At 36.0% G+C, this 25,056-nt stretch overlaps 1 protein-coding gene across 4 annotated transcripts in view; it reads right to left on the bottom strand.

The window, feature by feature from the left end:
• The window catches only part of STPG2 (sperm tail PG-rich repeat containing 2), a 619,397-nt gene that overhangs the window by 276,874 nt on the left and 317,467 nt on the right, over positions 1-25,056 (bottom strand). For all 4 annotated transcript variants that reach the window (XM_043871451.1, XM_043871450.1, XM_043871449.1 and 1 more), the window contains one exon: positions 16,987-17,102. In XM_043871451.1, coding sequence (XP_043727386.1) covers positions 16,987-17,102 — 116 coding nt within the window. The remainder of the gene's footprint in view (positions 1-16,986; positions 17,103-25,056) is intronic.

The following is a 25,056-nucleotide window of genomic DNA, read 5'->3' as shown; positions in this document are numbered from 1 at the left end:
CTAGTCATTAGAGGGAAAATATGAATCTGGGCAAGTCAGAAGCCAAGAGTAGTTCATTTGTGGTCCTCTTTACATAAAAATCAAGGACTATTCCTGATCTATAATCACTGTACAAACTGATATGGATATACGAGGTCCAACATTCTTAACCAATATTGAGGAAATAATTTAATAGCTCTCTCCATAATATATGTGGTGAGCCAAGAGCTCACTCTGAAGGAAGAAAGGGTTTAGGGTACCCTAGCTTTTTTAAGCAACTTTGGCTGAACATAGGTGGCATTACTTTATACAAGTGGCTATTAAGTTACAAGATCCATTAATATTTCTATCTTCTGACTTCTAGAATAAAGAAAGATGGTAAGGAAGAAAAAGAAAGATTAGACAAATAACGTAACTTGGGACTCTGAAAATCTTTGAGTGAATAGATGTATTATTTTGTAGTTATACCTCCCGTTCTTTAAGAGAACTATTGAACGTGAACATAAACAGGTCAATATCAATTGTTCTAGGAATGACTAGGTCAACGTCAATGACAGAATCAGTAAAGATGAAACATTACTGCAATAAGTGCGGATATCGTCCGACTATGATTAGTGTAGTAGAGGCTAAGGAAAGAAGCACACAGAACCTTGAGGAGCATCATCCTTGGAACAAGGTAGCATCAGGAGAAAGACAGGGCCACAGGGCACACATTTTAATACTTGTCAGTAAATAATTATTTTAACTGTCACAGAGCACACAAAACTCACCTCTGACTTTCCTGGAGAAGAAAATAGTTGATACTTCTAATGATTTTACTGTTGAGAATTCAAAGCAAAGCCTATTTCTCTTACTACTTTGATTCTCCTCTAATGATGATTCTAATCCACAAACCTCAATTCTATACACAAGATACTATGGCATGGTTAAAAAAAAAGTTTGCATTTTAGAAGAATATGAAAATGAAAATATGAATTATTATGATAACCAGAGATAAGGCCCCAAGCATTTGTTAACTGTTTAAAAAGCATCTTTTCATTGGTTATAAACATGGTTATTTTTCAAGAAGTTAAAGTTTAAATATCACCTTCAACAAATAATGAAACTTCTACATTATAATTAGAACAAGATACTAGGAAAGCACATAATTATCATTTGGGTAAGATTTTTTTCTACCTCTACAGATTCTTAAATTATGCCTTAGGCAAAAGCACTTTTTGGTAATAAAATCAATGACAGCTTAAAAGACTTTAGCAAACTAAAGCACACAAAAAAGAATATATTTCAATGTAACACATTAAAATGACACTGATTCAAATAAAAATAGGTTCAGTAGATATGGACCTGGTTCCTTTAACCTTCCTCATTTTTGATGTTGCTACATTCAAATCATTACTCAGTGCCATTGCAAAAATCATACATTTAACCCACCTTTGTGACCACAGTACTCCACTGTCTATGCAAAATATAATGTGCAACTTTCACAGTTTTAAGACTATTTTAGATAGACAATTCCATAAATAAATTCTGCATTAAATCAAGAATACATATATAGGAAAGAGGTCTGCATTTATGGCAATTAACATAGGTATAGCTTCTTTCTTATCTCAATGGCATTGCCTCATGTAGGATAGAAACTGTGATTCTCTACTTTTTATCTGAATTAGTAGGAGATAAAGGCATTTTTTGGCAAAAAGCAATAATTCTTAAATTTGATCATTTTGGTTGGGAGGTGGGGTATACAGTTCTCTTTGAGAATATTATGAAAACTATCCCCAGAAAAATACCCAAATGTATCAGCAAGCAATATTTTGCTTTTTAAAAAAGGCTTACTGGACTTCATAAGAATGATCTATAATATATAATTACCCAGACAATTTTTCTAAGTTGAAACTAATCCTTAAGGTCCAAAGATTGATTTCAATTTCAATATGATAACTAGTAACATGACTAACCAAGAATCCTTTCAAGACATAATAGAGTAGATTATACCTCTGATAGGCAAGTCAAGACTGAATACAATAGGCTGAAAATAGATTTTCTGGAACAGATCCTAACATGTCTCCCATAACTTAGTTAACTTAGGAAGTTCACAGGAATATCAAAAGTACTGTAAACAAAAATGAAAAGGGAGATTTAAACTAAAACTGTAGTCCAGGGAGAGTCAAAGACCTTTTTTGGGGAATGGCAAAATTCGGGAGTTGGTGATGGACAGGGAGGCCTGGCGTGCTGCGATTCACGGGGTCACAAAGAGTCAGACATGACTGGGCGACTGAACTGAACTTAACTGAAATGACAATTACCTTTTTCACTTTGGGATTTTAAATAATGCACTATGACCTTTACAAATGAAGTGCAAAACGGATTTCTAAAACCAAAGTTTAAATCACATTTTAAATGGCTATGAAATACTTAATGCCACAAAATTTAAAACTATGGCATAAAGCTGGCTTTTTAAAAATAGGGGTTTAAGTCACATTTTAAGATAAATATATTTCATAGCTATAACTAACACACACACACACACACACAAAGATGTGCTTTTCATCATAGCGAACTGGAATGAAAAAGTAGGAAGTTATGAGATACTGGGAGTAAGAGGCAACTTTGGCCTTGGAGTACAAAATGAAACAGAGCAAAGGCTAAAAGAGTGTTGCCAAGAGAACACACTGATCGTAGCAAAACCCTCTTCCAACAACACAAGAGATGACTCTAAACATGGACATAACCAGATGGTCAAACTGAAATCAGATTGATTATATTCTTTGCAGCCAAAGATGGAGATCTATACAGTCAGCAAAAAAATCACCGGGAGCTAACTGTGGCTCAGATCATGAATAGCTTATTGTAAAATTCAGACTTAAATTTAAGAACGTAGGGGAAAAAACTACACCATTCAGGTATGACTTAAACAAATCCCTTATGATTATACAGTGGAAGTGACAAACAGATTCAAAGGATTAGATCTGATAGACAGAGTGCCTGATGAACTATGGACAGAACTTCCTGACATTGTACTGGAGGCAATAATCAAGACCATCCCCAAGAAAAAGGAATGCAAAAAGTCAGAATGATTGTCTGAGAAGGCCTTACAAATAGCTGAGAAAAGAAAGAAGCTAAAGTCAAAGGAAAAAAATGAAAGATATACCCATTTCAATGCAGAGTTCCAATGAATACCAAGGAGAGAAAAGAAAGCCTTCCTCGGCGATCAATGCAAAGAAATAGAGGAAAACAATGAAATGGGAAAGACTAGAGATCTCTTCAAGAAAATTAGAGATACTAAGGGAATATTTCAGGCAAGGACAGGCACAATAAAAGACAGAAATGGTATGGACCTAACAAAAGCAAAAGATAAAAGAAGAAGTGGCAAGAATAACAGAAGAACTATACAAAAAAGATCTTCCTGACCCAGATTATCACGATGCTATGATCACTCACCTAGAGCCAGACATCCTGGAATGGGAAGTCAAGTGGGCCTTAGGGATCATCACTACGGACAAAGCTAGTGGAAGTGATGGAATTCCAGTTGAGCTATTTCAAATCCTAAAAGGTGATGATGGGATGGTGCTTCCCTCAATATGCCAGCAAATTTGAAAAACTCAGCAGTGGCCACAAGACTAGAAAATGTCAGTTTTCACTCCAATCTCAAAGAAAGGCAATGCCAAAGAATCCTCAAACTACTGCAAAATTGCACTCATCTCATGCACTAGTAATGTACAAATTTCTCCAAGCAAGGCTTCAACAGTACATGAACCATGAACTTCCAGATGTTCAAGCTGGTTTTAGAAAAGGCAGAGGAACCAGAGACCAAATTGCCAACATTTGCTGGATACTCAAAAATGTAAGAAAGTTCCAGAAAAACATCTATTTCTGCTTTATTGACTATGCAAAAACCTTTGACTGTGTGGACCACAACAAGCTGTGGAAAATTCTTCAAAAGATGGGAATATCAGACCACCTGACCTGCCTCTTGAGAAATCTGTATGCAGGTCAGGAAGCAACAGTTAGAAATGGATATGGAACAACAGTCTGGTTCCAAATAGGGACAGGAATACGTGAAGGCTGTATATTGTCACCCTGTTTATTTAGCTGTATGCAGAGTATATCATGAGAAATGCTGGGCTGGGTGAAGCACAAGCTGGAATCAAGATTGCTGGGAGAAAGATCTATAACCTCAGATATGCAGATGACACCATCCTTGTGGCAGAAAGCAAAGAACTAAAGAGCCTCTTGATGAAAGTGAAAAAGCGGAGTGAAGAAGTTGGCTTAAAACTCAACATTCAGAAAACTAAGATCATGGCATCTGGTCCAATCACTTCATGGCAATTAGACGGGGCAACAGTGAAATACTTTATTTTTTTGGGGCTTGAAAATCACTGCAGATGGTGACTGCATCCATGAAATTAAAAGATGCTACTTTCTTGGGAGAAAAGTTATGACCAAACAGGACAGCATATTAAAAAGCAGAGACATTATTTTACCAACAAAGTGCCACCTAGTCAAGGCTATGGTTTTTCCAGTGGTCATGTATGGATGTGAGAGTTGGACTATAGAGAAAGCTGAGCACCAAAGAATGGATGCTTTTGAACTGTGGTGTTGGAGAAGACTCTTGAGAGTCCCTTGGACTGCAAAGATATCTAATCAGTCCATCCTGAAGGAAATCAGTCCTGAATATTGATTGGAAGGAATGATGCTGAAGCTGAAACTCCAATACTTTGTACACCTGATGTGAAGAACAGACTCATTTGAAAAGACCCTGATGCTGGGAAAGATTGAAGGTGGGAGGAGAAGGAGATGACAGAGAATGAGATGGTTGGATGGCATCACTGACTCAGTGGACATGAGTGTGATAAACTCGGGAGTTGGTGATAGACAGGGATATCTGGCGTGCTGCGGTCCAAGGGGTGGTAAAGAACTGGACATGACTGAGTGACTGAACTGAACTGAATTGGACTTGTGGCTCATCTGGAAAAGAATCTGTCTGTAATGCAGGAGACCTGGGTTCGATCTCTGGGTTGGGAACATCCCCTGGAAAAGGGAGAGTACCAACTCCTGTATTCTGTCCTAGTCCATGGGGTCACATAGAGTCAGACACAACTGAGCAACTTTCACAAAGGGAATATGTCATGCAAAGATGGGAGCAATAAAGGACAGAAATGGTATGGAACTAACAGAAGGAGAAGACATGAAGAAGAGGCGGCAAGAATACACAGAAGAACTGTACAAAAAAGATCTTAATTACCGAGATATGACGATGGTGTGATAACTGACCTAGAGCCAGACATCCTGGAATGTGAAGTCAAATGGATCTTAGGAAGCATCAGTACAAACAAAGATAGTGGAGGAGATGAAATTCCAGTTGAGCTTTATCAGTCCTAAAAGATGATGCTGGGATAGTGCTGCCCTCAAAATGCCCAGCAAATTTGGAATACTCAGCAGTGGCCACAGGACTGGAAAAGGTCAGTTCCAATCCCAGTCACAAAGAAAGGTGATTCCAAAGAATGTTCAAACTACTGCCCAATTGAAATCATCAAACACTCTAGCAAAGTAATGCTCAAATTTCTCCATGCCAGGCTTCAACAGTATGTGAACTATGAATTTCCAGATGGTCAAGCTGGATTTAGAAAAGGCAGAGGAACCAGAGATCAAATTGCCAGCATCCATTGGATCACAGAAAAAGCAAGAGTTCCAGAAAATTATCTACTTCTGTTTTATTGACTACACTAAAGCCTTTAACTGTGTGGATCACAACAAACTGTGGAACATTCTTAAAGAGATGGAATACAAGACCACCTTAATTGCCTCCTGACAGATCTATATGCAGGCCAAGAAGCAACAGTTAGAACTGGACATGGAACAACAGACTGGTTCCAAATTTGAAAATGAGTATGTCAACGCTATATAATGTCACCCTGTTGATTTAACTTATATGCAGAATACATCATGTGAAATAATGGGCCGGATGAAGCACAAGCTGGAATCAAGTTTGCCAGGAGAAATATCAGTATCCTCAGATACGCAGTTGATACCACACTTATGGCAGAAAGCAAAGAGGAACCAAAGAGTCTCTTGATGAAAGTGGAAGAGGAGAGTAAAAGAGCTGGTGTAAAACTCAACATTCAAAACCTATAATCATGGCATCATGTCCTATCCTTCATGGCAAATAGATGGGGAAACAATGGAAACAGTGACATAATTTATTTTCTTGAGCTCCAAAATCACTGCAGAAGATGAATACAGCCATGAAATTAAAAGACACTTGCTCCTTGGAAGAAAAGCTATGTCCAACTTAGACAGCATATTAAAAAGCAGAGACATTACTTAGCCAACAAAGGTCCATCTAGTCAAAGCTATGGTTTTTCCAGTAGTCATGTATGGATGTGAGAGTTGGACCATAAAGAAAACTGAGTGCTGAAGAATTGATGTTTTTGAACTGTGGTGTTGGAGAAGACTCTTGACAGTCACTTGGACTACAGGTAGATCAAACCAGTCAATCCTAAAGGAAATCAGTCCTGAATATTCATTGGAAGGACTGATGCTGATGCTGAAACTCCAATAATTTGGACACCTGATGCAAAAAACTGACTCCTTGGAAAAGACCCTAATGCTGGGAAGATTGAAGGCAGGAGAAGAAGGGGACGACAGAGGATGAGATGGTTGAATGGCATCACTGGCTCAATGGACATGAGTTTGAGGAAGCTCTGGGAGTTGGTGATGGACAGGGAGGCCTGGCGTGCTGCTGTCCATTGGGTTGCAAAAGTCAGACATGACCAAGTGACTGAATTGACTGACAGACTGAGAGCTATAACAGAATATTTTATACAGAAATAATATGGGTATTTGAAAATAAACTTAAGAACATTCATCCAAAATTACATAATTTAAATCAAACTTTATCATTAGTTATTATCAATATATCAAGGGGAAAAGAGAAAAATAATATAAAATATTAAAAAGTGAAAGCTGGATTTTGCTTTATTTCTATTAATATATAATAGTACTTCTACTCAGAAATCACGAGTGTCTACCTAAAATAAGGGAATAATACAAAGGCTGTATATTGCTTAATACACTTTGTTATCTAGCATTCTCTACATGGGTAATGTCCTGCCATCCATCTTATATTTAAAAACAGTGATAATAAAGGCTTGCCAATCAATATTTTAGTCTTCAGTGTTTGAATTTGTATATATCATTTCTTTTGCCTACAACAGGCTCCTTTAGCTTATACAAATAGAAAACTCCCACTAATCTCATATTTCACTTAAAATGCTTTCGGAAGACTTCCTAACTCCATCTGATTAGCTTATATCCAGATACCTTTCACTTATTCCAAGATAATAATTACTTTATTATAATTAAAATATCTATATTTTTTCTCTATACCTGATGGCTACATATTTGAGTCATTTTTAGATCCTCAGAGCCTGGGGCAGACTGGATTCATTTTTATAAACTAGAAATAAATAAATATAGCCATGAAATACTACTAGTAATAACTCTAATTTATGGATCCACCTATTTGGCAAGCACAGCAATAAAGGCTTTGGGGTACTTTTTTTGGTCCTATAGTTTTAGTAACTTTTTATCCTTATATCTCAGTTATTAATGATTGAAGTCAGTAAGTTTTCTCTTAGACCAATGAACCTACCTTTTCTCTATAACTGTGGCTTTACTTTAAATTTTTCTTTTTAACTTTAAGCAGTGGAAATATTTCTCTGATGTAATTGTATAAAAATGTGTAATTTACTAAGCATAGAATATGAAACCACTCCTGTTGAAGCAGATAATGCTTCAAAATCCAGACAACTGTCCTTGTTTCATTACATTAAAAAATTAAATACAGCTAAAATATAAAAATCAAATATATAACTTTAAATGCATGCTACTAAGTGAAAGAAGTCAACTAAAAAGGCTACATACTGTATATAGGATATTTTGGACAAGGAAAAACAGTGATCATAAAATTATCAGTGGTTGTCAGTGGATAGGAAGATAAGCGGAAACAAAATTTTTAAGGCAGTAGAAATACTTTGTATGGGGGAATCGGGATGGGGACTACATGTAAATCCATGTCTGATTCATGTCAATGTGTGACAAAAACCACTACAATATTGTAAAGTAATTAGTCTCCAACTAATAAAAATAAATGGGAAAAAAAAGGAAAAAAAAAAAGAAAATTGCTAGAAATACTCTGTATGATATTATAATGATGGTATATATCATTATATATTTGTCAAAACCCATAGCACATACAACATTTAGAATGAATCCTAAAATAAACTATGTGCATTGGGTGGTTACAATGTGTCAATATAGGTTCATCCTTGGTCAAAAAAAAAAAAAAAGTCCAATTCTGGGGAATAATTCTGGTGGATAATGGGAGAAGATATGCATGTATGGGGGTAGGGAGTACATGGGAAATAGCTGTGTTTCCCTCACAATTTTTGTTGCAAATCTAACCTGCTCTTAAAAAAAGATAAGATTTTAAAGAAAAGCATGAGTGGAATTAAAAATGCTGTAGATGATACTAAAGATAAAAATTAAACTTATAAAATATCTATCTAGAAACATGGCATGGGAAAAAAGTTAAAATCCATTCAAACATTGAACAAACATTTATTGAGTCAGGTTATATGTCAAGCACTGCTCTTAAGCAAAAGAAGAAAAAAGAATAAGGAAACTACAATACAGCCAGGAAACAGGAAGACGGAATTAGTAAATTATCTAACCTAAAGGCATAGAGTGGCTTAGATGGATTAAAAAAAAAAAAAGACCCAAATATGTGTTTCCTACAAAAGACTCACTTCAGCTTTAAGGACACTTGACTCAAAGTGAAGCTATGGAAAAAGATATTCCATGGAAATGGAAACCAAAAGACAACAAGATTAGCTATATTTATAGGAGATAGAATGGACCCTAATTCAAAAAATGTAAAAAGAGACGAAAAGAGGTCATTACATAATGCTAAAGGGGTCAGTTCATCCAAAGGATATAATAATTATAAATATATATATACCCAAAATCACAGTTCCTGAATGTATTAAGAAAAAATTATTATATTTGAAAAGAGAAATAGACAGTAATCCAAATACAGTAGGGGATTTCAATATCATACTATCATAAAATGCATACAAAATCAATGAAGAAACAAAACACATATTAGACTTAAAATACGTCTTAGACTTAAAATACATCTTAGACAAGTGAACTCAGCGGACATACAAAGAACACTCCATCTAAGCAGAACATATTCTTGTCAAGGGCACATGGGACAGTCTACGGGAGAAACTATGTTAGGTCACAAAACAAGCCTTTGCAAGTGTTAAGAAGACTGAAATCATACAAAATACCCTTTCTGATATTTTCATATTCTATGAAATCAGAAATCAATAATGGAATAAAACTGGAGAATTCACAAATATCTGGAAATTGAACAACATACTCCTAAACAACAATGGGTCAAAAAAAAAAAATCAAAAGGGAAGTCAAAAAATATCTTGAAGGAACTCCTTGGCAGTCCAGTGGTTAGGATTCTGTACTTTGACAGCAGGGGATGTGGTTTGATACCTGGTTCTGGAACTAAGATCCCACAAGTCACACGCTGTAGCCAAAAATACGTATTTATCTTGGAACAAACAAACAAAAACTGGCAAAACAACATACCAAAACTTGGGAGATGTAGTGAAAACTGTTTATAGGAAGAAATGCCACATAAGAGGAAAAGAAAAGTCATAAATAAATCTACCATACATCCTAGAGAAAGAAGAACAAACTAAGACCAAAGTCAGTAAAAGGAAAGAGATAACAAGTTTTGGAGCAGAAATGGAATAGAAACCAAGAAAACAACAGAAAAGATTAACAAAAGAAAGACCTGGTACTCTGAGAAGATAAAGAAGATTGACCAAACTCTAGCTAGACAAAGGAAAAAAGAGAGAAGACTCTAATAAATGAAATTGTAAATGAAAGAGGACATATTACAACTCATAACACAGGAATAAAAAGGATCATAAGAGACTAATATGAACAACTGTACACTTCCAAACTGAATAATCTAGGGGGAAAAAAGGATAAATTCCTAGAAACATATAATCTACCAAGACTGAATCATAAAGAAATAGAAAATCTGAAAAAATTTAATGACTGAACTTTTCCTAGTGGAACAGTGGATAAGAATCTGCCTGCCAATAGAGGGGGCATGGTTTTAATCCCTGATCCAGGAAGAGTCCACATGCCACAGAGCAACTAAGCCCATGCGCCACAACCACCGAAGCCCACGTGCCTAAAGCCTGTGCTCCACAGCAAGAGAAGCCATCACAGTAAAAAGCCTGTGCACTGCAACTAAGGCAGCCCATGCTCACTGCAACTAGAGAAAGCCCACATAAAGCAACGAAGACCCAGTGTAGCCTAGAAAAACAAAACAAACAATAACAAAAACTGAATGGCTGAGGAGATTGAAGCAGTAATTAAAAATCTCCCAATAAACAAAATAGGACCAGATCATTTCACTATTGAATTCTACCAAACATTTAAATGATTAATGCCAATCCTTCTCAAACTCTCCCAAAATATTGAAGAGAATACTCCTAAACTCATTTTATGAGGCCAGCATTATCCTGAAAACAAAGTTAGATAAGGCTACAAAAAGAGAAAGCTACAGGTTAGTATCCCTGATGAATATACTTGCAAAATACCTCAGCAAAATATCAAAGCTAGCAAACCAAATTCAACAGCACCTTAAAAGGATCATACACCATTAGCAAATGGGATTCATCCCTGAGATAAAGTGGTTCAACATAAACATATCAATAAATGTGATGTACCACATTAAAACAATAAAAATCATATGATCATCTCAAAACAAAAAAGTATCTGACAAAATTCAACATTTTTTCATTAAAAAAAAAAAAACTCTTAACAACTTGGGTATAGAATAAGTGTACAATACCTTGAAATAATAAAGGCCAATTATGACTAACTTACATCTAACATTATATTCAACAGTAAAAACAAAAACTTTCTGGCTAAGATCAGGAAAAGGCAATGATGACCACATTAACCACACCTATTTAACACACCCTGGAAGTTTTAGCCAGAACAATTTGGCAAAAATAATAATAAAAGCCAACCAAATTGTAAAGAAAGAAGTAAAATTATTTCTGTTTGTAGCTGTCCCATCACTTCATGGCAAATAGATGGGGAAACAGTGGAAACAGTGGCTGACTTTATTTTTCTGGGCTCCAAAATCACTGCAGATGGTGATTGCACCCGTGGAATTAAAAGACACTTACTCCTTGGAAGCAAAGTTATAACCAAGCTAGACAGCATATTAAAAAGCAGAGATATCACTTTGCCAACAAAGGTCCATCTAGTCAAGGCTATGGTTTTTCCAGTGGTCATGTATGGATGTGAGGGTTGGACTATAAAGAAAGCTGAGTGCCGAAGAATTGATGCTTTTGAACTGTGGTGTTGGAGAAGACTCTTGAGAGTCCCTTGGACTGCAAGGAGATCCAACCAGCCCATCCTAAAGGAGGTCAGTCCTGGGTGTTCATTGGAAGGACTGATGTTGAAGCTGAAACTCCAATACTTTGGCCACCTCATGCAAAGAGCTGACTCATTTGAAAAGACCCTGATGCTGGGAGGAATTGGGGGCAGGAGGAGAAGGGGACAACAGAGGATGAGATGGTTGGGTGGCATCACCGACTCAATGGACATGGGTTTGGGTAGACTCCGGGAGTTGGTGATGGACAGGGAGGCCTGGCGTACTGCAGTTCATGGGGTCGCAGTGAGTAAGACATGACTGAGCGACTGAAGTGGATTGAATTATAGATGAAATAAATGTATAGAAAATTCTAAAGATGCCACAAAAATATCAATGGAAATATAATAAAATAATAAATAAATGAATTCAAAAAAGTTGCAGAATGAAAACTGAACATATAAAAGTCATTATGTTTCTATGCACTAACACAACTATCTAAAAAACAAAGGAAACAACCCCATTTACAATAGCATAAAACATAAGAAAATACTTAGGAATAAAGGTAACCAAGACAATAAAATATCTGTACACTGAAAATTATAAGACACTGATGAAAGAATTTGAAGTAGACACAAATGGTAAGATATCCCACATCCAAGAATTTAAAAAAATCAATAATATTAGAATATGCACTCTACAATATGCAGTCATCCATTGATTTCATATAATCTCTATCAAAATTTCAAAGGCATTTTCACTGAAACAGACAAAATAATCCTAAAATTTGTATGGAATCATATAAGATCCCAAGTAGCCAAGGGATTCCTAAGAAAGAACAACAGAGCTAGAAACCTCACATCTCCTGATTTCAAACTCTATCACAGAGCTATAGTAGTCAAAACTGGCATTAAAAAAGATATAAACAATGGAAAAACTTAAGAGCCCAGAATGACCTGTATCCTATACAGTCAACTGATCTTTGAAAAGGATATCAGGAATACACAATGGGAAAAGATGTTATCCTCTTATCAGTGATGCTTGGAAAACTGGAAGTACACCGGAACCCTTATTTATACTACTCATAGTCATTATCTCAAAATGGATTAAAGACAACTTGAACACCTGAAACCATAAAACTTCTAGAAGGAACATAGGGAAAAGTTTCTTGACATTGGTCTTGGCAATGATTTTTTTGGATATGACATCAAATGTATAAACAAAAATAAAGAAGTGTGGCTACATCCAACTAAAAATCTTCTGCATAGATGCAAATACTGTCAACAAAATACTAGCAAACTGAATTCAACAATATATTACAAAGATCATACATCATAATCAAGTGGGATTTATCCCAGGGAGCAAAGATTCTTCAATATCCACAATATCAATCCCTTTGATCAGTTCAGTTCAGTCGCTCAGTCGTGTCTGACTTTGTGACTCCATGGACTGCAGCATGCCAGGTTTCCCTGTCCATTACCAACTTGAGTAAGTTGAGCTTACTCAAACTCATGTCCATCGAGTCAGTGATGCCCTCCAAACATGTCATTCTCTGTCGTCCTTTCTCCTCCTGCCTTCAATCTTTCCCAGCATCAGGGTCTGTTCCAATGAGTCAGTTCTTCACATCAGGGGGCCAAAGTATTGGAGCTTCAACTTTAGCATCAGTTCTTCCAATGAATATTCAGGACTGATTTCCTTTAGGATTGACAAGTTGGATCTCCTTGCAATCCAAGGGACTCTCAAGAGTCTTCCTCAACACCACAGTTCAAAAGCATCAATTCTTCACATTAAAAAAAAAAATTGAAGAATAAAATCTTATGGACATCACAACAGATGCAGAAAAAGATTTTGACAAAATTCAACATCAATTTATGAAAATAAAAAAAACCTCTCTAGAAAGTGGGCAGAGAGGGAAGATACCTTAACATAATAAAGGCCATACACGACAAACCCACAGATAGCATCATACTCAAAGGTAAAAAGCTGAAGACATTTCCTCTAGAAACAAGATAAAGATGTCCAGTCTCACCATTTTTATTTACCATAGTTTTGAAAGTCCTAGTCACAGCAATTGAGAAGAAAAAGTAATAAAAGGAATCAAAACTGTAAAAGAAAACGTAAAACTGTCACTCTTTACAGGTGACTTGATACTATACATAGAAAATCCTGAAGATGCTACCAGAAACTAGTGGAGCTCATTAATGAATTTGATAAAGTTGTAGGATACAATATCAATACACAGAAATCTCTTGCATTTCTGTACACTAACAATGAAAGATTAGAAAGGGAAATTAAGGAAATAATCCCACTTATTATTGCTTCAAAAAGAATAAAATACCTAGGGATAAATGTACCTAAGTAGGCAAAAGACCTGTACTCTCAAAACTATAATGCTGATGAAAGAAATCAAAGATGACATATAGCTATACCATGTACTTGGATTGGAAGAATAAATATTGTCAAAATAACTATACTATCATCCAAGGTGATCTACAGATTCAAGTCAATCCTTATCAAATAACTAATGGCACTTTTGCAGATCTAGAAGAAAAAACCTTAAAATTTGTATGGAGACACAAAAGACCCCAAATAGTCAAAGCAATCTTGAGAACAAAATAAGGAGCTTAAGGAATCAGGCTTCATGACTTAAGATTATACTATAAAGCTACAGTAATCAGAACAGCATGGTACTGTCACAGAGACAGACTTACAGATCAATGGAACAGGATAGAAAGCCAAAAAATAAATCCATGCACCTATGGCCAATTAACCTATGACAAAGGAAGCAAGAATATACAATGGAGAAAAGACAGTCTCTTCAATAAGTGATGCTGGAGAAATTGGACAGCATCATGTAAAAGAGTGAAATTAGAAAATTTTCTAATACCATACACAAAAATAAACTCAAAATGAATTGAAAAGCTAAATGTAAGACCATATGGTATAAAACTCTTAGAGAAAAACATAGGCTGAACACTCTTTGACACAAATCACAGCAATATCTTTTGGGATCTACTTTCTAGAATAATGAAAACAAAAACAAAAATAAACAAATGGGACCTAATTAAACTTAACAGCTTTTACACTAAAAAATTTAAAAAAAGACAACCCTCAAAATGGGAGAAAATATTTGGAAACAATGAGACCAACAAGGAATTAATCTCCAAAATACACAAATATCTCATGCAGATTAATAGAAGGAAAAAAACAAATAAAAAAATGAGCAGATCTAAATAGACATTTCTCCAAAGAAGACATATAGATGGCCAAAAAGCCCATGAAAAAGATGCTCAACATAACTACTTAGACAAATGCAAATCAAAACTACAGTGAGGTGTCACTTCACATGGTTAGAATAACCATCATCAAAAAGTCTGCAAACAATAAATGCTGGAAAGGGTGTGGAGACAACGGAACCCCCCTACACTGTTGATAGGAATGTAAATTGGTACAGTCATTATAGAGAACAGTGTGGTGGTTCTTTAGTTTTTTAAACTAAAAATAGAGCTACCACATGACCCACCAATCCCATTCCTGGAGATGTATCTGGATAAAACCACAATCCAAAAAGATACATGCACTTCAGTGTTCACTGTGGCACTACTTACAATAGCCAAGACATGGAAGCAGCCATGAGTTGTGAGATATCACCTCACAACTGGCAGCTATCATCAAAAACACAAGAATAACAAAGGTTGGTAAGGATGTAAAGAAAAGGAACATCCGACAGTTGGGATCCAAAGTGGACATGAGATGCTGAAAAAACCTCTAACCATCTCAATGGCAGATATTATATACATTTAAGTATTTTCCAAATAGAATCCCATATTGCAATCTTATTGCAGCGTTATAAATTTCTAGAATCATCTTTTTCTATTAAAAAAGTAAAATATTTAAGGCAAATATGTTTTTAGGTCATCAATTTAAATTTATTAAACAAATAAAGGAAAACAGAAGTGTCAAATTAAAAAAATCAGAGCAAATTATGTGGAAAAAAATGGTGTTGCAAAGACAAAAAAATACAGGTAGTTTTCAACAGAAAAGTTACCAAGCACTGTAGTATTATATATACTATACAATGTATGGATATATTGGTTTGACATTTCAGGCATTACCTTAATTATACCTCATTGTTAAATCCATAAATGTTTTCTTCTGATGTGGAAAATAATTTTCCACAACAAATGATTGAAGTATAAATAACATTATTAAATCTCAGTTAAAGGAAAAAGGAAAAGTATCTTTAAATACAAGGAAGACTAATTGGTACATCTTCTCTGACAAGTGTATCACAAAATGAAAAAGGTAGTATCAGATTTACTGGCATTTGTATTTTGTGGACACCATTAAAATCACTTTTAAAAAGGAGTGTGGAAGCAATCAACTAAGGATTTAATGTGATTTAATATGATCAAACTATGAGCATCTATAATACCTAACCTACTTCATCAAGACTAATAGTTTACTGAGCAATACCTGCTTAGAGACCCTTCCTCACTATACCCAACAATCAAGAGTAAAGATGTCATAAACTTTGCCAAATCTTTATAGCTGCAAGTTTCTAATTTGCAAGTCTTGCCTTATATTACACAGCCAAGGCTCTAAAATATTAAATATATAATGTATCATTCTTTCACTTTCACATTCTGAACTACTATGAAGGCTCTATCTAGCATATTTTCCCTTTCTGAAGTAAGTCTTATAAAATTATTTGCTTATCAATAGACATTAACAGTGATCTTCTGGGAAAATCAACAGCCAACGGGTAAAAATAACAAGTCTTTCATAATTTACTTGATATTCTTCCTTTCTTGGTATTATATTATGAATGTACTTTTGACAGAATGCTGAAAAACTATTTGGATTATGACATTTTAAATAAGTAGAAAAACATACATTCAATACAAATAAATTTGTCATTAACTATCTCATATAAGAACATTCACTATGGTTTGCACTCTTAAATTAACTGCTATAAGCCAATGGGAAGACCTTTTCACCCCAAATAGGTATTAAAGCCTATAGTGAACACAATTTCTAAAACCCTGCAGTTTATTTCAACCTCCTTCTTACAATCAGAAGACCCACAACAGAATGAGACATTTATTTATTATGAATCTAAACCATCTACATTTATTAAAAGAAAATAAAAGATCAAACCTGTTCTTCCAGATCTGCAGGCTTTCTTCTTGCATGCTCTTTCATAAATTCTTGATTTCAATAAACATTTTGAATTTCAATTTGTGTATGTAGAAAAGTAAATATTTAAAGTTGCAGAGATATAAAATTATATATATATATACACATTAATGCTGATGAGGCTATTTATATATGAGTTGTTAAATAATTCTTAAATCTTTAAGGAATGTCAGAATATATTTTTTACAAAGTCATTATCAGCTAAAAGATTTTGGTTAGTAATAAGAATGGATCATATGGAAAGGACTTTAATGAAGACATTTCCAGTAACGTTCTGGAAATTTTTTCATTCTTATGTTACTATTAAAAGAGAAATATTATTGACAAACCTCGTATGTCGCTGGACCAGGAGTAACCTCTTTGGAATCTTTAAAACGCTTTGATGCTTTAACAAATGAGGGTATAAAGCAGGATTTCTTTAAAACAGGACTGTATGTTGTAGGTCCTAAGAGAAAACAAATGTAAAAATAATAAAGCACATTTTAAATTATTGATTTTGGTCACATGGATATTATTCTTAGATCTGTGAGCTTAACATTTAAATTTGGCATCAAACAATCTTGAACCCATCCTTTTGAATGCTTAGTCATTCAGCTTAGGGATTTCAAATAAGATAAGCATAAAACAGAAGCATACTTCATTTTATGGCACTTTGTTTTATTGCATTTTTCAGATATTATATTTTTTTTTCTTTTTTTTTTTTTTTTTTTTACAAATTGAAGGTTTGTGGCATTCCTGCTTGTAGCAAACTTATCAGCACCATTTTTTAAAGCATTTGGTCCTGTAATTCTTACAATACTTCAAACTTCTTCATTATTAAAATTATATCTGTTTTGGTAATATGTAATCAGTGACCTTTTGATAACCTAAAGACAAAGGAGCAAAGGAAAGATATACCCATTTGAATACAGAGTTCCAAAGAATAGCAAGGAGAGATAAGAAAGTCATCTTCAGTGATCAATGCAAAGAAATAGATGAAAACAATAGAATGGGAAAAAATAGAGATCTCTTCAAGAATATTAGAGATATGAAGGGAGTATTTCATGCAAAGATGGGAACAATCAAGGACAGAAATGGTATGGACCTAACAGAAGCAGAAGATATTAAGAAGAGGTGGCAAGCATACAGAGAAGAACTATACAAAAAAAGATCTTCATGACCCATATAACAATGATGGTGTGATCATTCACCTATAGCCAGACATCCTGGAATGCAGAGTCAAGTGAGCCTTACAAAGCATCACTATGAACAAAGCAAGTGGAGGTGATGGAATTTCAGTTGCGTTATTTCAAATCCTGAAAGATGATGCTGTGAAAGTGCTGCACTCAACATGACAGCAAATTTGGAAAAGTTAGCAGTGGCCACAGAACTGGAAAAGGTCAGTTTTCATTCCAATCCCAAAGATAGGCAATTCCAAAGAACATTCAAACTACTGCACAATTTCACTCATCACACACGCAGCAAAGTAATGCTCAAAATTCTCCAAGCCAGGCTTCAACAATATGTGAACCATGAACTTCCAGATGTTCAACTGGATTTAGAAAAGGCAGAGGAACCAGAGATCAAATTGCCAACATCCACTGGATCACTGGAAAAGCAAGAGAGTTCCAGAAAAACATCTACTCCTGCTTTATTGACTACACCAAAGCCTTTGACTGTGTGGATCACAACAAACTCTGGAACATTCTTTTTTTTTTGAACTTAGAATATATATTTTTTTTCTATTTCTTTTTCTTTTTTTGGAGGGGGGGGTTTTGTCATACATTGATATGAATCAGCCATAGATTTACACGTGGAACATTCTTAAAGAGATGAGAATACCAGACCAGCTGACCTGCCTCTTGAAATCTGTATGCAGGTAAAAAAGCAACAGTTAGAACTGGACCTGGAACGACAGACTGGTTCCAAACCGCAAAAGGAGTACATCAAGGCTGTATATTGTCACCGTGCTTACTTAACTTATATGCAGAGTACATGTGAAATGCCGGGCTGGACGAAGCACAAGCTGGAATCAAGATTGCTGGGAGAAATATCAATAACCTGAGACATGCATATGACACCACTCTTATGGCAGAAAGTGAAGAAGAACTAAAAAGGCTCTTGATGAAAGTGAAAGAGGAGAGTTTAAAAGTTGCCTTAAAACTCAACTTTCAGAAAACTAAGATCATGGCAACCATTCCCATCACTTCATGGCAAATAGATGGGGAAACAATGGAAACAGTGAGAGACTTTATTTTGGGGGCTCCAAAATCACTGCAGATGATGACTACAGTCATGAAATTAAAAGACGCTTGCTATTTGGAAGAAAAGCTGTGGTCAACCTAGATAGCATATTAAAAAGCAGAGACATTACTTTGCCAACAAAGGTCTGTCCAGTCAAAGCTATGGTTTCTCCAGTAGTCATGTATGGATATGAGAGCTGGACCATAAAGAAAGCTGAACACTGAAGAACTGATGCTTTTGAATTGTGCTGTTGTTGGAGAAGACTCTTGAGAGTCCCTTGGACTGCAAGAAGATCCAACCAGTCCATCATAAAGAAAATCAATCTGGAATATTCATTGGAAGGACTGATGCTGAAGTTGAAGCTCCAATTTTTTGGCCACCTGATGCAAAGAACTGACTCACTGGAAAAACCCTGATGCTGGGAAAAATTGAAGGTAGGAGGAGAAGGGCATGAGAGGGTGAGATGGTTGAATGACATCACCAACTCGAGGGACATGAGTTTGAGCAATCTCCGGGAGTTGGTAATGGACAGGGAAGCCTGGTGTGCTGCAGTCCATGTGGTCACAAAGAGTGAGACATGACTGAGCAACTGAACTGAACTGACCTTTGATATTACTATTGTAATTGTTTGAGGGCACCACAAATCATCCCCATATAAGATGGCAAACTTAACTGATAAATGTGGCATGTGTTCTGATTGTTCCCTTATTTCTTTCCCTCTCCTTGGGTCTCTCTATTTCCTGAGACACAATAAAAATACAATTAGGCCAATCTGTACCTCTATCACGGGTTATTACCATAGTGTTCAAGTGAAAGGACAAGTCGCATGACTCTCACTTTAATTCAAAAATTGGAAATGATTTAACTTTTTGAGAAAGGCATATCAAAAGTTGAGACACACCAAAAACCAGGCCTCTTGCACTAGCCAAGTCATAAATTCAAAGGAAAACATTCTTGAAGGAATTTAAAAGTCTTATTCCAGTGAGCACATGAATGATAAGAAAGCTAAGCAGTTTTAATGCTGATATGGAGAAACTTCTAGTGGTATGGGTAGAGATCAACATTCCCTTAAGCCAAAGCCTAAATCAGAGCAAGGCCCAATTCTCTTCAAGTTCATGAAGGCCGAGAGAGCTGAGAAAGCACCAGATGAAGTCTGAAGCTAACCGAGGCTGGTAAATGTAAAGAAGCCATTTCCATAACATAAAACTGCAAGGGTGGAAAGCCAAAAAATTCCTTTGACTCAAAAAAAAAAAAAAAAAAACTGCAAGGTAAAGTAGCAAGTGATGATACAGAAGCTGTAGCAAGTTATCCAGTAGATCTAGCTATGATAATTAATGAAGGTAATACACTAAACCACAGATTTTCAATGTAGAAAAAACTGCCTTCTTTTGAAAGAAGATGTCATCTAGGACTTTCATAGCTAAAGAGGAGAAGTCAATGGCTATCTTCAAAGTTCCAAGGACAGGCTGATTCTCTTGGTAGAGGCTAACATACTTGGTGACTTTACATTGAACCTAATACTCACTTACCATTCCAAAAGCCTTAGGGCCCTTAAGAACTATCCTATATAATGCCTGGATAATGCAGCCTCTGTTAACAACGTGCTGCATGTTTCAAGCCCACTGTTGAGACCTACTGCTTAGGGGGTAAAAAAAAGTTTCCTTTCAAAATATTACCAAATATTGACGTGTACTTGGTCACCCAAGAACTCTGATGAAGCTGTACTATGAGATTAATGATGTTTTTACGCCTGCTAACATAACATTCATTCTGCAGCCCATGGATCAAGGAGTCAGTTTGACTTTCAAATCTTATTATTTAATAAATATATTCCAAATGGATCTAGCTGCCATCAATAGTGATTCCACTGACAGATGTGAAAGAAAGTGAAAGTAGTCACTCTGTCATGTCTGACTCTTTGTGACCCCATGGACTGTAGCCCACCAAGCTCCTCTGTCCATGGAATTCTCCAGGCAAGAATACTGGAGTGGGCAGCCATTGCCTTCTTCAGGGGATCTTCTCAACCTGAGGATCGTACCTGGGTCTCTTGCATTGCAGGCAGATTCTTTACCATCTGAGCCACCAGAGAAGCAGGCAAAGTCAATTGAAAACCTTCTGCAAAGGATTCACCACTGCATATGGCATTAAGAACAGCTGCAATTTATGGAAAGTGGTAAAAATATCAACAATAGCAGGAGTTAGTTGGAAGAATTTGAATGACTGAGTGACTCAGAAAGACTTGAGTCTTTCTTTAGCAATAAAGATTTAGTGAAGGAAAAAACTGCAGATGTGGAAATAGTAAGAGGACTAAAATTAGAAATGAAGTCTGATGATACAACTCAAATTGTCGCAATCTCATGGCACCCCACTCCAGTACTCTTGCCTGGAAAATCCCATGGATGGAGGAGCCTGGTAGGCTGCAGTCCATGGGATCACTAAGAGTCAGACACTACTGAGCAACTTCACGTTCACTTTTCACTTTCATGCATTGGAGAAGGAGGTGGCAACCCACTCTAGTGTTCTTGCCTGGAGAATCCCAGGGACGGGGGAGCCTGGTGGGCTTCCGTTTATGGGGTCGCACAGAGTCGGACACAACTGAAGCGACTTAGCAGCAGCAGCAGCAGCATGGTAAACCTTAACTGAATGAGGGATTGCTTCTTATAGATAAGCAAAGAAAGTGGTTTCTTAAGATGGATTCTACTCCCAGTGAAGGTGCTGTTAAGACTGCTAACATTTTGACAGCAAAGGATTTAAAGTATTACATAAAGTTAGTTGATAAAGCAGCATCAGGGTTTGAGAGGATTGACTCCAATTTTGAAATTGTATGTAAAATTATGAAATTGTATGTAAAACTGTATGTAAAATGCTACTAAACAGCATGTGTGATATAGAAAACAAAATTGTGGAAGGAAGAGATAATTGATGTATCAAACTTTACTATTGTCTAATTCTAAGAAACTGCCTCAACCACGTAGCCCTTCAGCAACCACCACACAATATCAAGGGAAGATACTATACCAACAAAAAGAGCATCCCTTGCTGAAGGCTCAGATGATGTGTAGTCTTTTTTTAGCAATAAAGCATTTTTAAATGAAGGTGTGTACATTTTTTAGGCAAAAAATTATTGCATATTTAATAGACTGCACTATAGTGTAAACATAACTTCTATATGAACTGGAAAACCAAAAATAATTGTGTGACTCTCTTTATTAGGATATCTGCTTTGTTGTGGTAGTCTGAAACCAAACCCGCAATATCCCCAAGATTCACTTGCAGGGACCTCTGCTTATATAGTAATTAAATGTAAGACACATGTAATTTCCAAAAAAAGAAAATAATACCCAAATACCCGCTCAAAATACATCTACATTGTTAGAAGAGATACCCAAGTCTTATTTCCTAAATATTCATTCATATGTTCATCCATACTCATTCATCCATACTCATTCATTCATACTCATTGGGAAAAACCTTGATGTTGGAAAAAAAATGGAAGGCAGAAAGGGATGACAGAGGATGAGATGGTTGGAAGGCATCATCAACTCAATGGACATGAATTTGAGAAAACTCCAAGAGATGGTGAAGAACAGAGAAGCCTAACATGCTACAGTCTATGAGGTCACAAAGATTCAGACACAACTTAGCAACTGAACAACATTCATATGTTTAGTGAAGAGGCGATGACTGAATTGCATTGGAAATATGAATAAGATTTAAAGAAGGAGAAAGGTGGTCTTACAGCATACTGAGCACTAAACATGATAGAAGTCAAGGCACAAAGGAATTTACAACTATGGAACAGTTGTTTCGAGTAAACAGATTGGCTGAATGGAACAAGCCTAAATCCTAAATAAAGATTTTGTACTAGATTCAACAGTTTCAAATTGTATTCTAAAATGTTCCAAAAGTTCCAAAGAATTGCCCAGGGGACAATGTGTAGGGAGAGCCCAAATAAAATTTTGAAAGAGGGAATGGCAACCCACTCCAGTATTCTTGCCTGGAGAATTCCACAGACAGAGGAGCCTGGCAGGCTACAGTCCATGGGATCACAAAGAATCAGACGCGACTGAGCAACTAACACTTAACGCTTAAATATTTTCACCCAAAACAACTACAGATTCACTGTTCTGTTTGGGTTCCATGTAAAATTTTATCTAACCAAAGTTCTTCAGTAATTTTTTATAAAAAAGCTTTTAAAAACCACTTCCATAGTCTACCCCTCAAAGATTTTAGACTAAAGGAGATTCATAAAGAAAAAGGTAATTAAGAAATAAACTCTGGCAATAGTTAATAGAATGAAATGGCTTGTAGATGGTCTATTTCAGGGTTACTAGCAAGGACTTTACCAACATTGATAAGGAAAAAGAAGAACAATTCAGAATAGTTTCTAAGAAATGCAATAAACATTTAGTATGTACAGTGATTGAAAGGAGATAAAAATGAATAGTGACTATAAGAAAGGTAATACTGTGATGGTAATTAAGAAACACAGAAAGAAGGAGCAGAGGAAGATTTTGGGCTTGATTTTGAGCCAGTTATGTATGAAAAGATGCAGAATATCCAGAGGACAATTGGAGATATGTAACTGAAACTCATGAGAAAGCTGACCTGGAGAGAAAGAATGGAGTTATGTATGTAGAGGCAATAGTTGAGGTTTCTCTAAGTGAAAGACCATGGAGAGAGAAAACTAAGTAACTGAGAAGTGGAACTTGGGCGACTGCACACAGAGAGGGAACAGAAGAGTCAAACAAGGAAACAGTCTAGTTAATAAACCTAGCTGCTACAACATCATAGACAATAAATAGAAAGAGGCCATTTTTTTCTCCACTTTCATGGTAACCCACACTTACTGTCTATAACACGCCATGCCTCGTATATGAAGAGGATTGTTGTTTACTAAGTAGTGTCTGACTCTTCCTCAACCCCATGGACTGCATCCTGCCAGGCTCCTCTGTTCATGGGATTGCCGGCAAGAATACAGAGGTGGGTACTCATTTCCTTCTCCAGGGAATCTTCTCAAACCAGCGATCAAACACACATCTCCTGCATTTGCAGGTGGATTCTTTGCCACTGAACCACCAGAGAAGTGCATGAAGAGGGTTAGAGGTTTACCATATCAAATATTTCAAGAGGAGATTTATAGTAGAGTGTATGTACTGTGCTTAGTCACTCAGCTGTGTCCAGCTCTTCGCAACCCCACAAACTGTAGCCCTCTAGGCTCCTTGGTCCATGGGATTCTCCAGGCAAGAATACTAGAGTGGGTCACCATTCCCTTTTCCAGGGGATCTTCCCAACCCAGAGATCAAACCCAGGTTTCCCAAATTGCAGGCAGATTCTTTACCATCTGAGCCACCAGGGAAGCAGAGAAGTAGTGCATATAGAATGTAACTTTAGAAGAATGGTGACAAATGAAACTAAATTAGAAGGCATTAAAAAGACACTGTGGGGTGAAGTAATAAAAACTTGAAGCACAGAATATTGACAATGAACATAAACAGTGAAATAGTAGAATAGATATAAAGATATTAATAGGATACAAAATTAATGCCTCTATCTCCCTAGGAGACATGCAATTTGAAACCACTTACTTTGAAGAATAGATTCTTGTTGATATTTTAGAATCTAATGTATTTTAGAATTGATAGGTTCACATGAAACATTTTTAAAGCTTTAGCTTCATTTACAAAGGACATTTCAAAATTTTAAATAAAATGTAACTTTTGACTCTAGATTCATCATTCTAATATCAATTCAATTAACAGGATAGATATCCGAAGTTATAAAGCCCTTGTGAGAGACTGCTACAGAACAGAACACAAACAGAATGTTTCTGTTCCTCTACAATTCATATTTTGAAGCCCTAATCCCCAGTGTGAGGGTATTTGGAGATGGGGACTTTGAGAGGTAATTAGTTCATTAGGGTGGAGCCCTTATGATGGGATTATTGTCCTTGTAAGAGGAGACATAATGAGCTTATTTTCTCTCTCTCCCTCCTCCCTGCCCGCCCCCCCAATCCCTCCAACCAACTCTCTCTCTCTCTTATGTGAAGACAAAGTAAGATGTTTATCTGCAAACTAGGAAGAGGGCCCTGATTAGGAATAGATTTAGCCAGAACCCTGGGCACCTTGATCTTGAACTTCTCAGACACCAGAACTATGAGAAATAAATTTTGTTTA

Source organism: Cervus elaphus, chromosome 17 (assembly GCF_910594005.1).
Source record: "Cervus elaphus chromosome 17, mCerEla1.1, whole genome shotgun sequence".
Lineage (NCBI taxonomy): Eukaryota > Metazoa > Chordata > Mammalia > Artiodactyla > Cervidae > Cervus > Cervus elaphus.
Note: the sequence above shows the minus strand (reverse complement) of the source record. Positions and strands in the feature narration are given on the sequence as shown.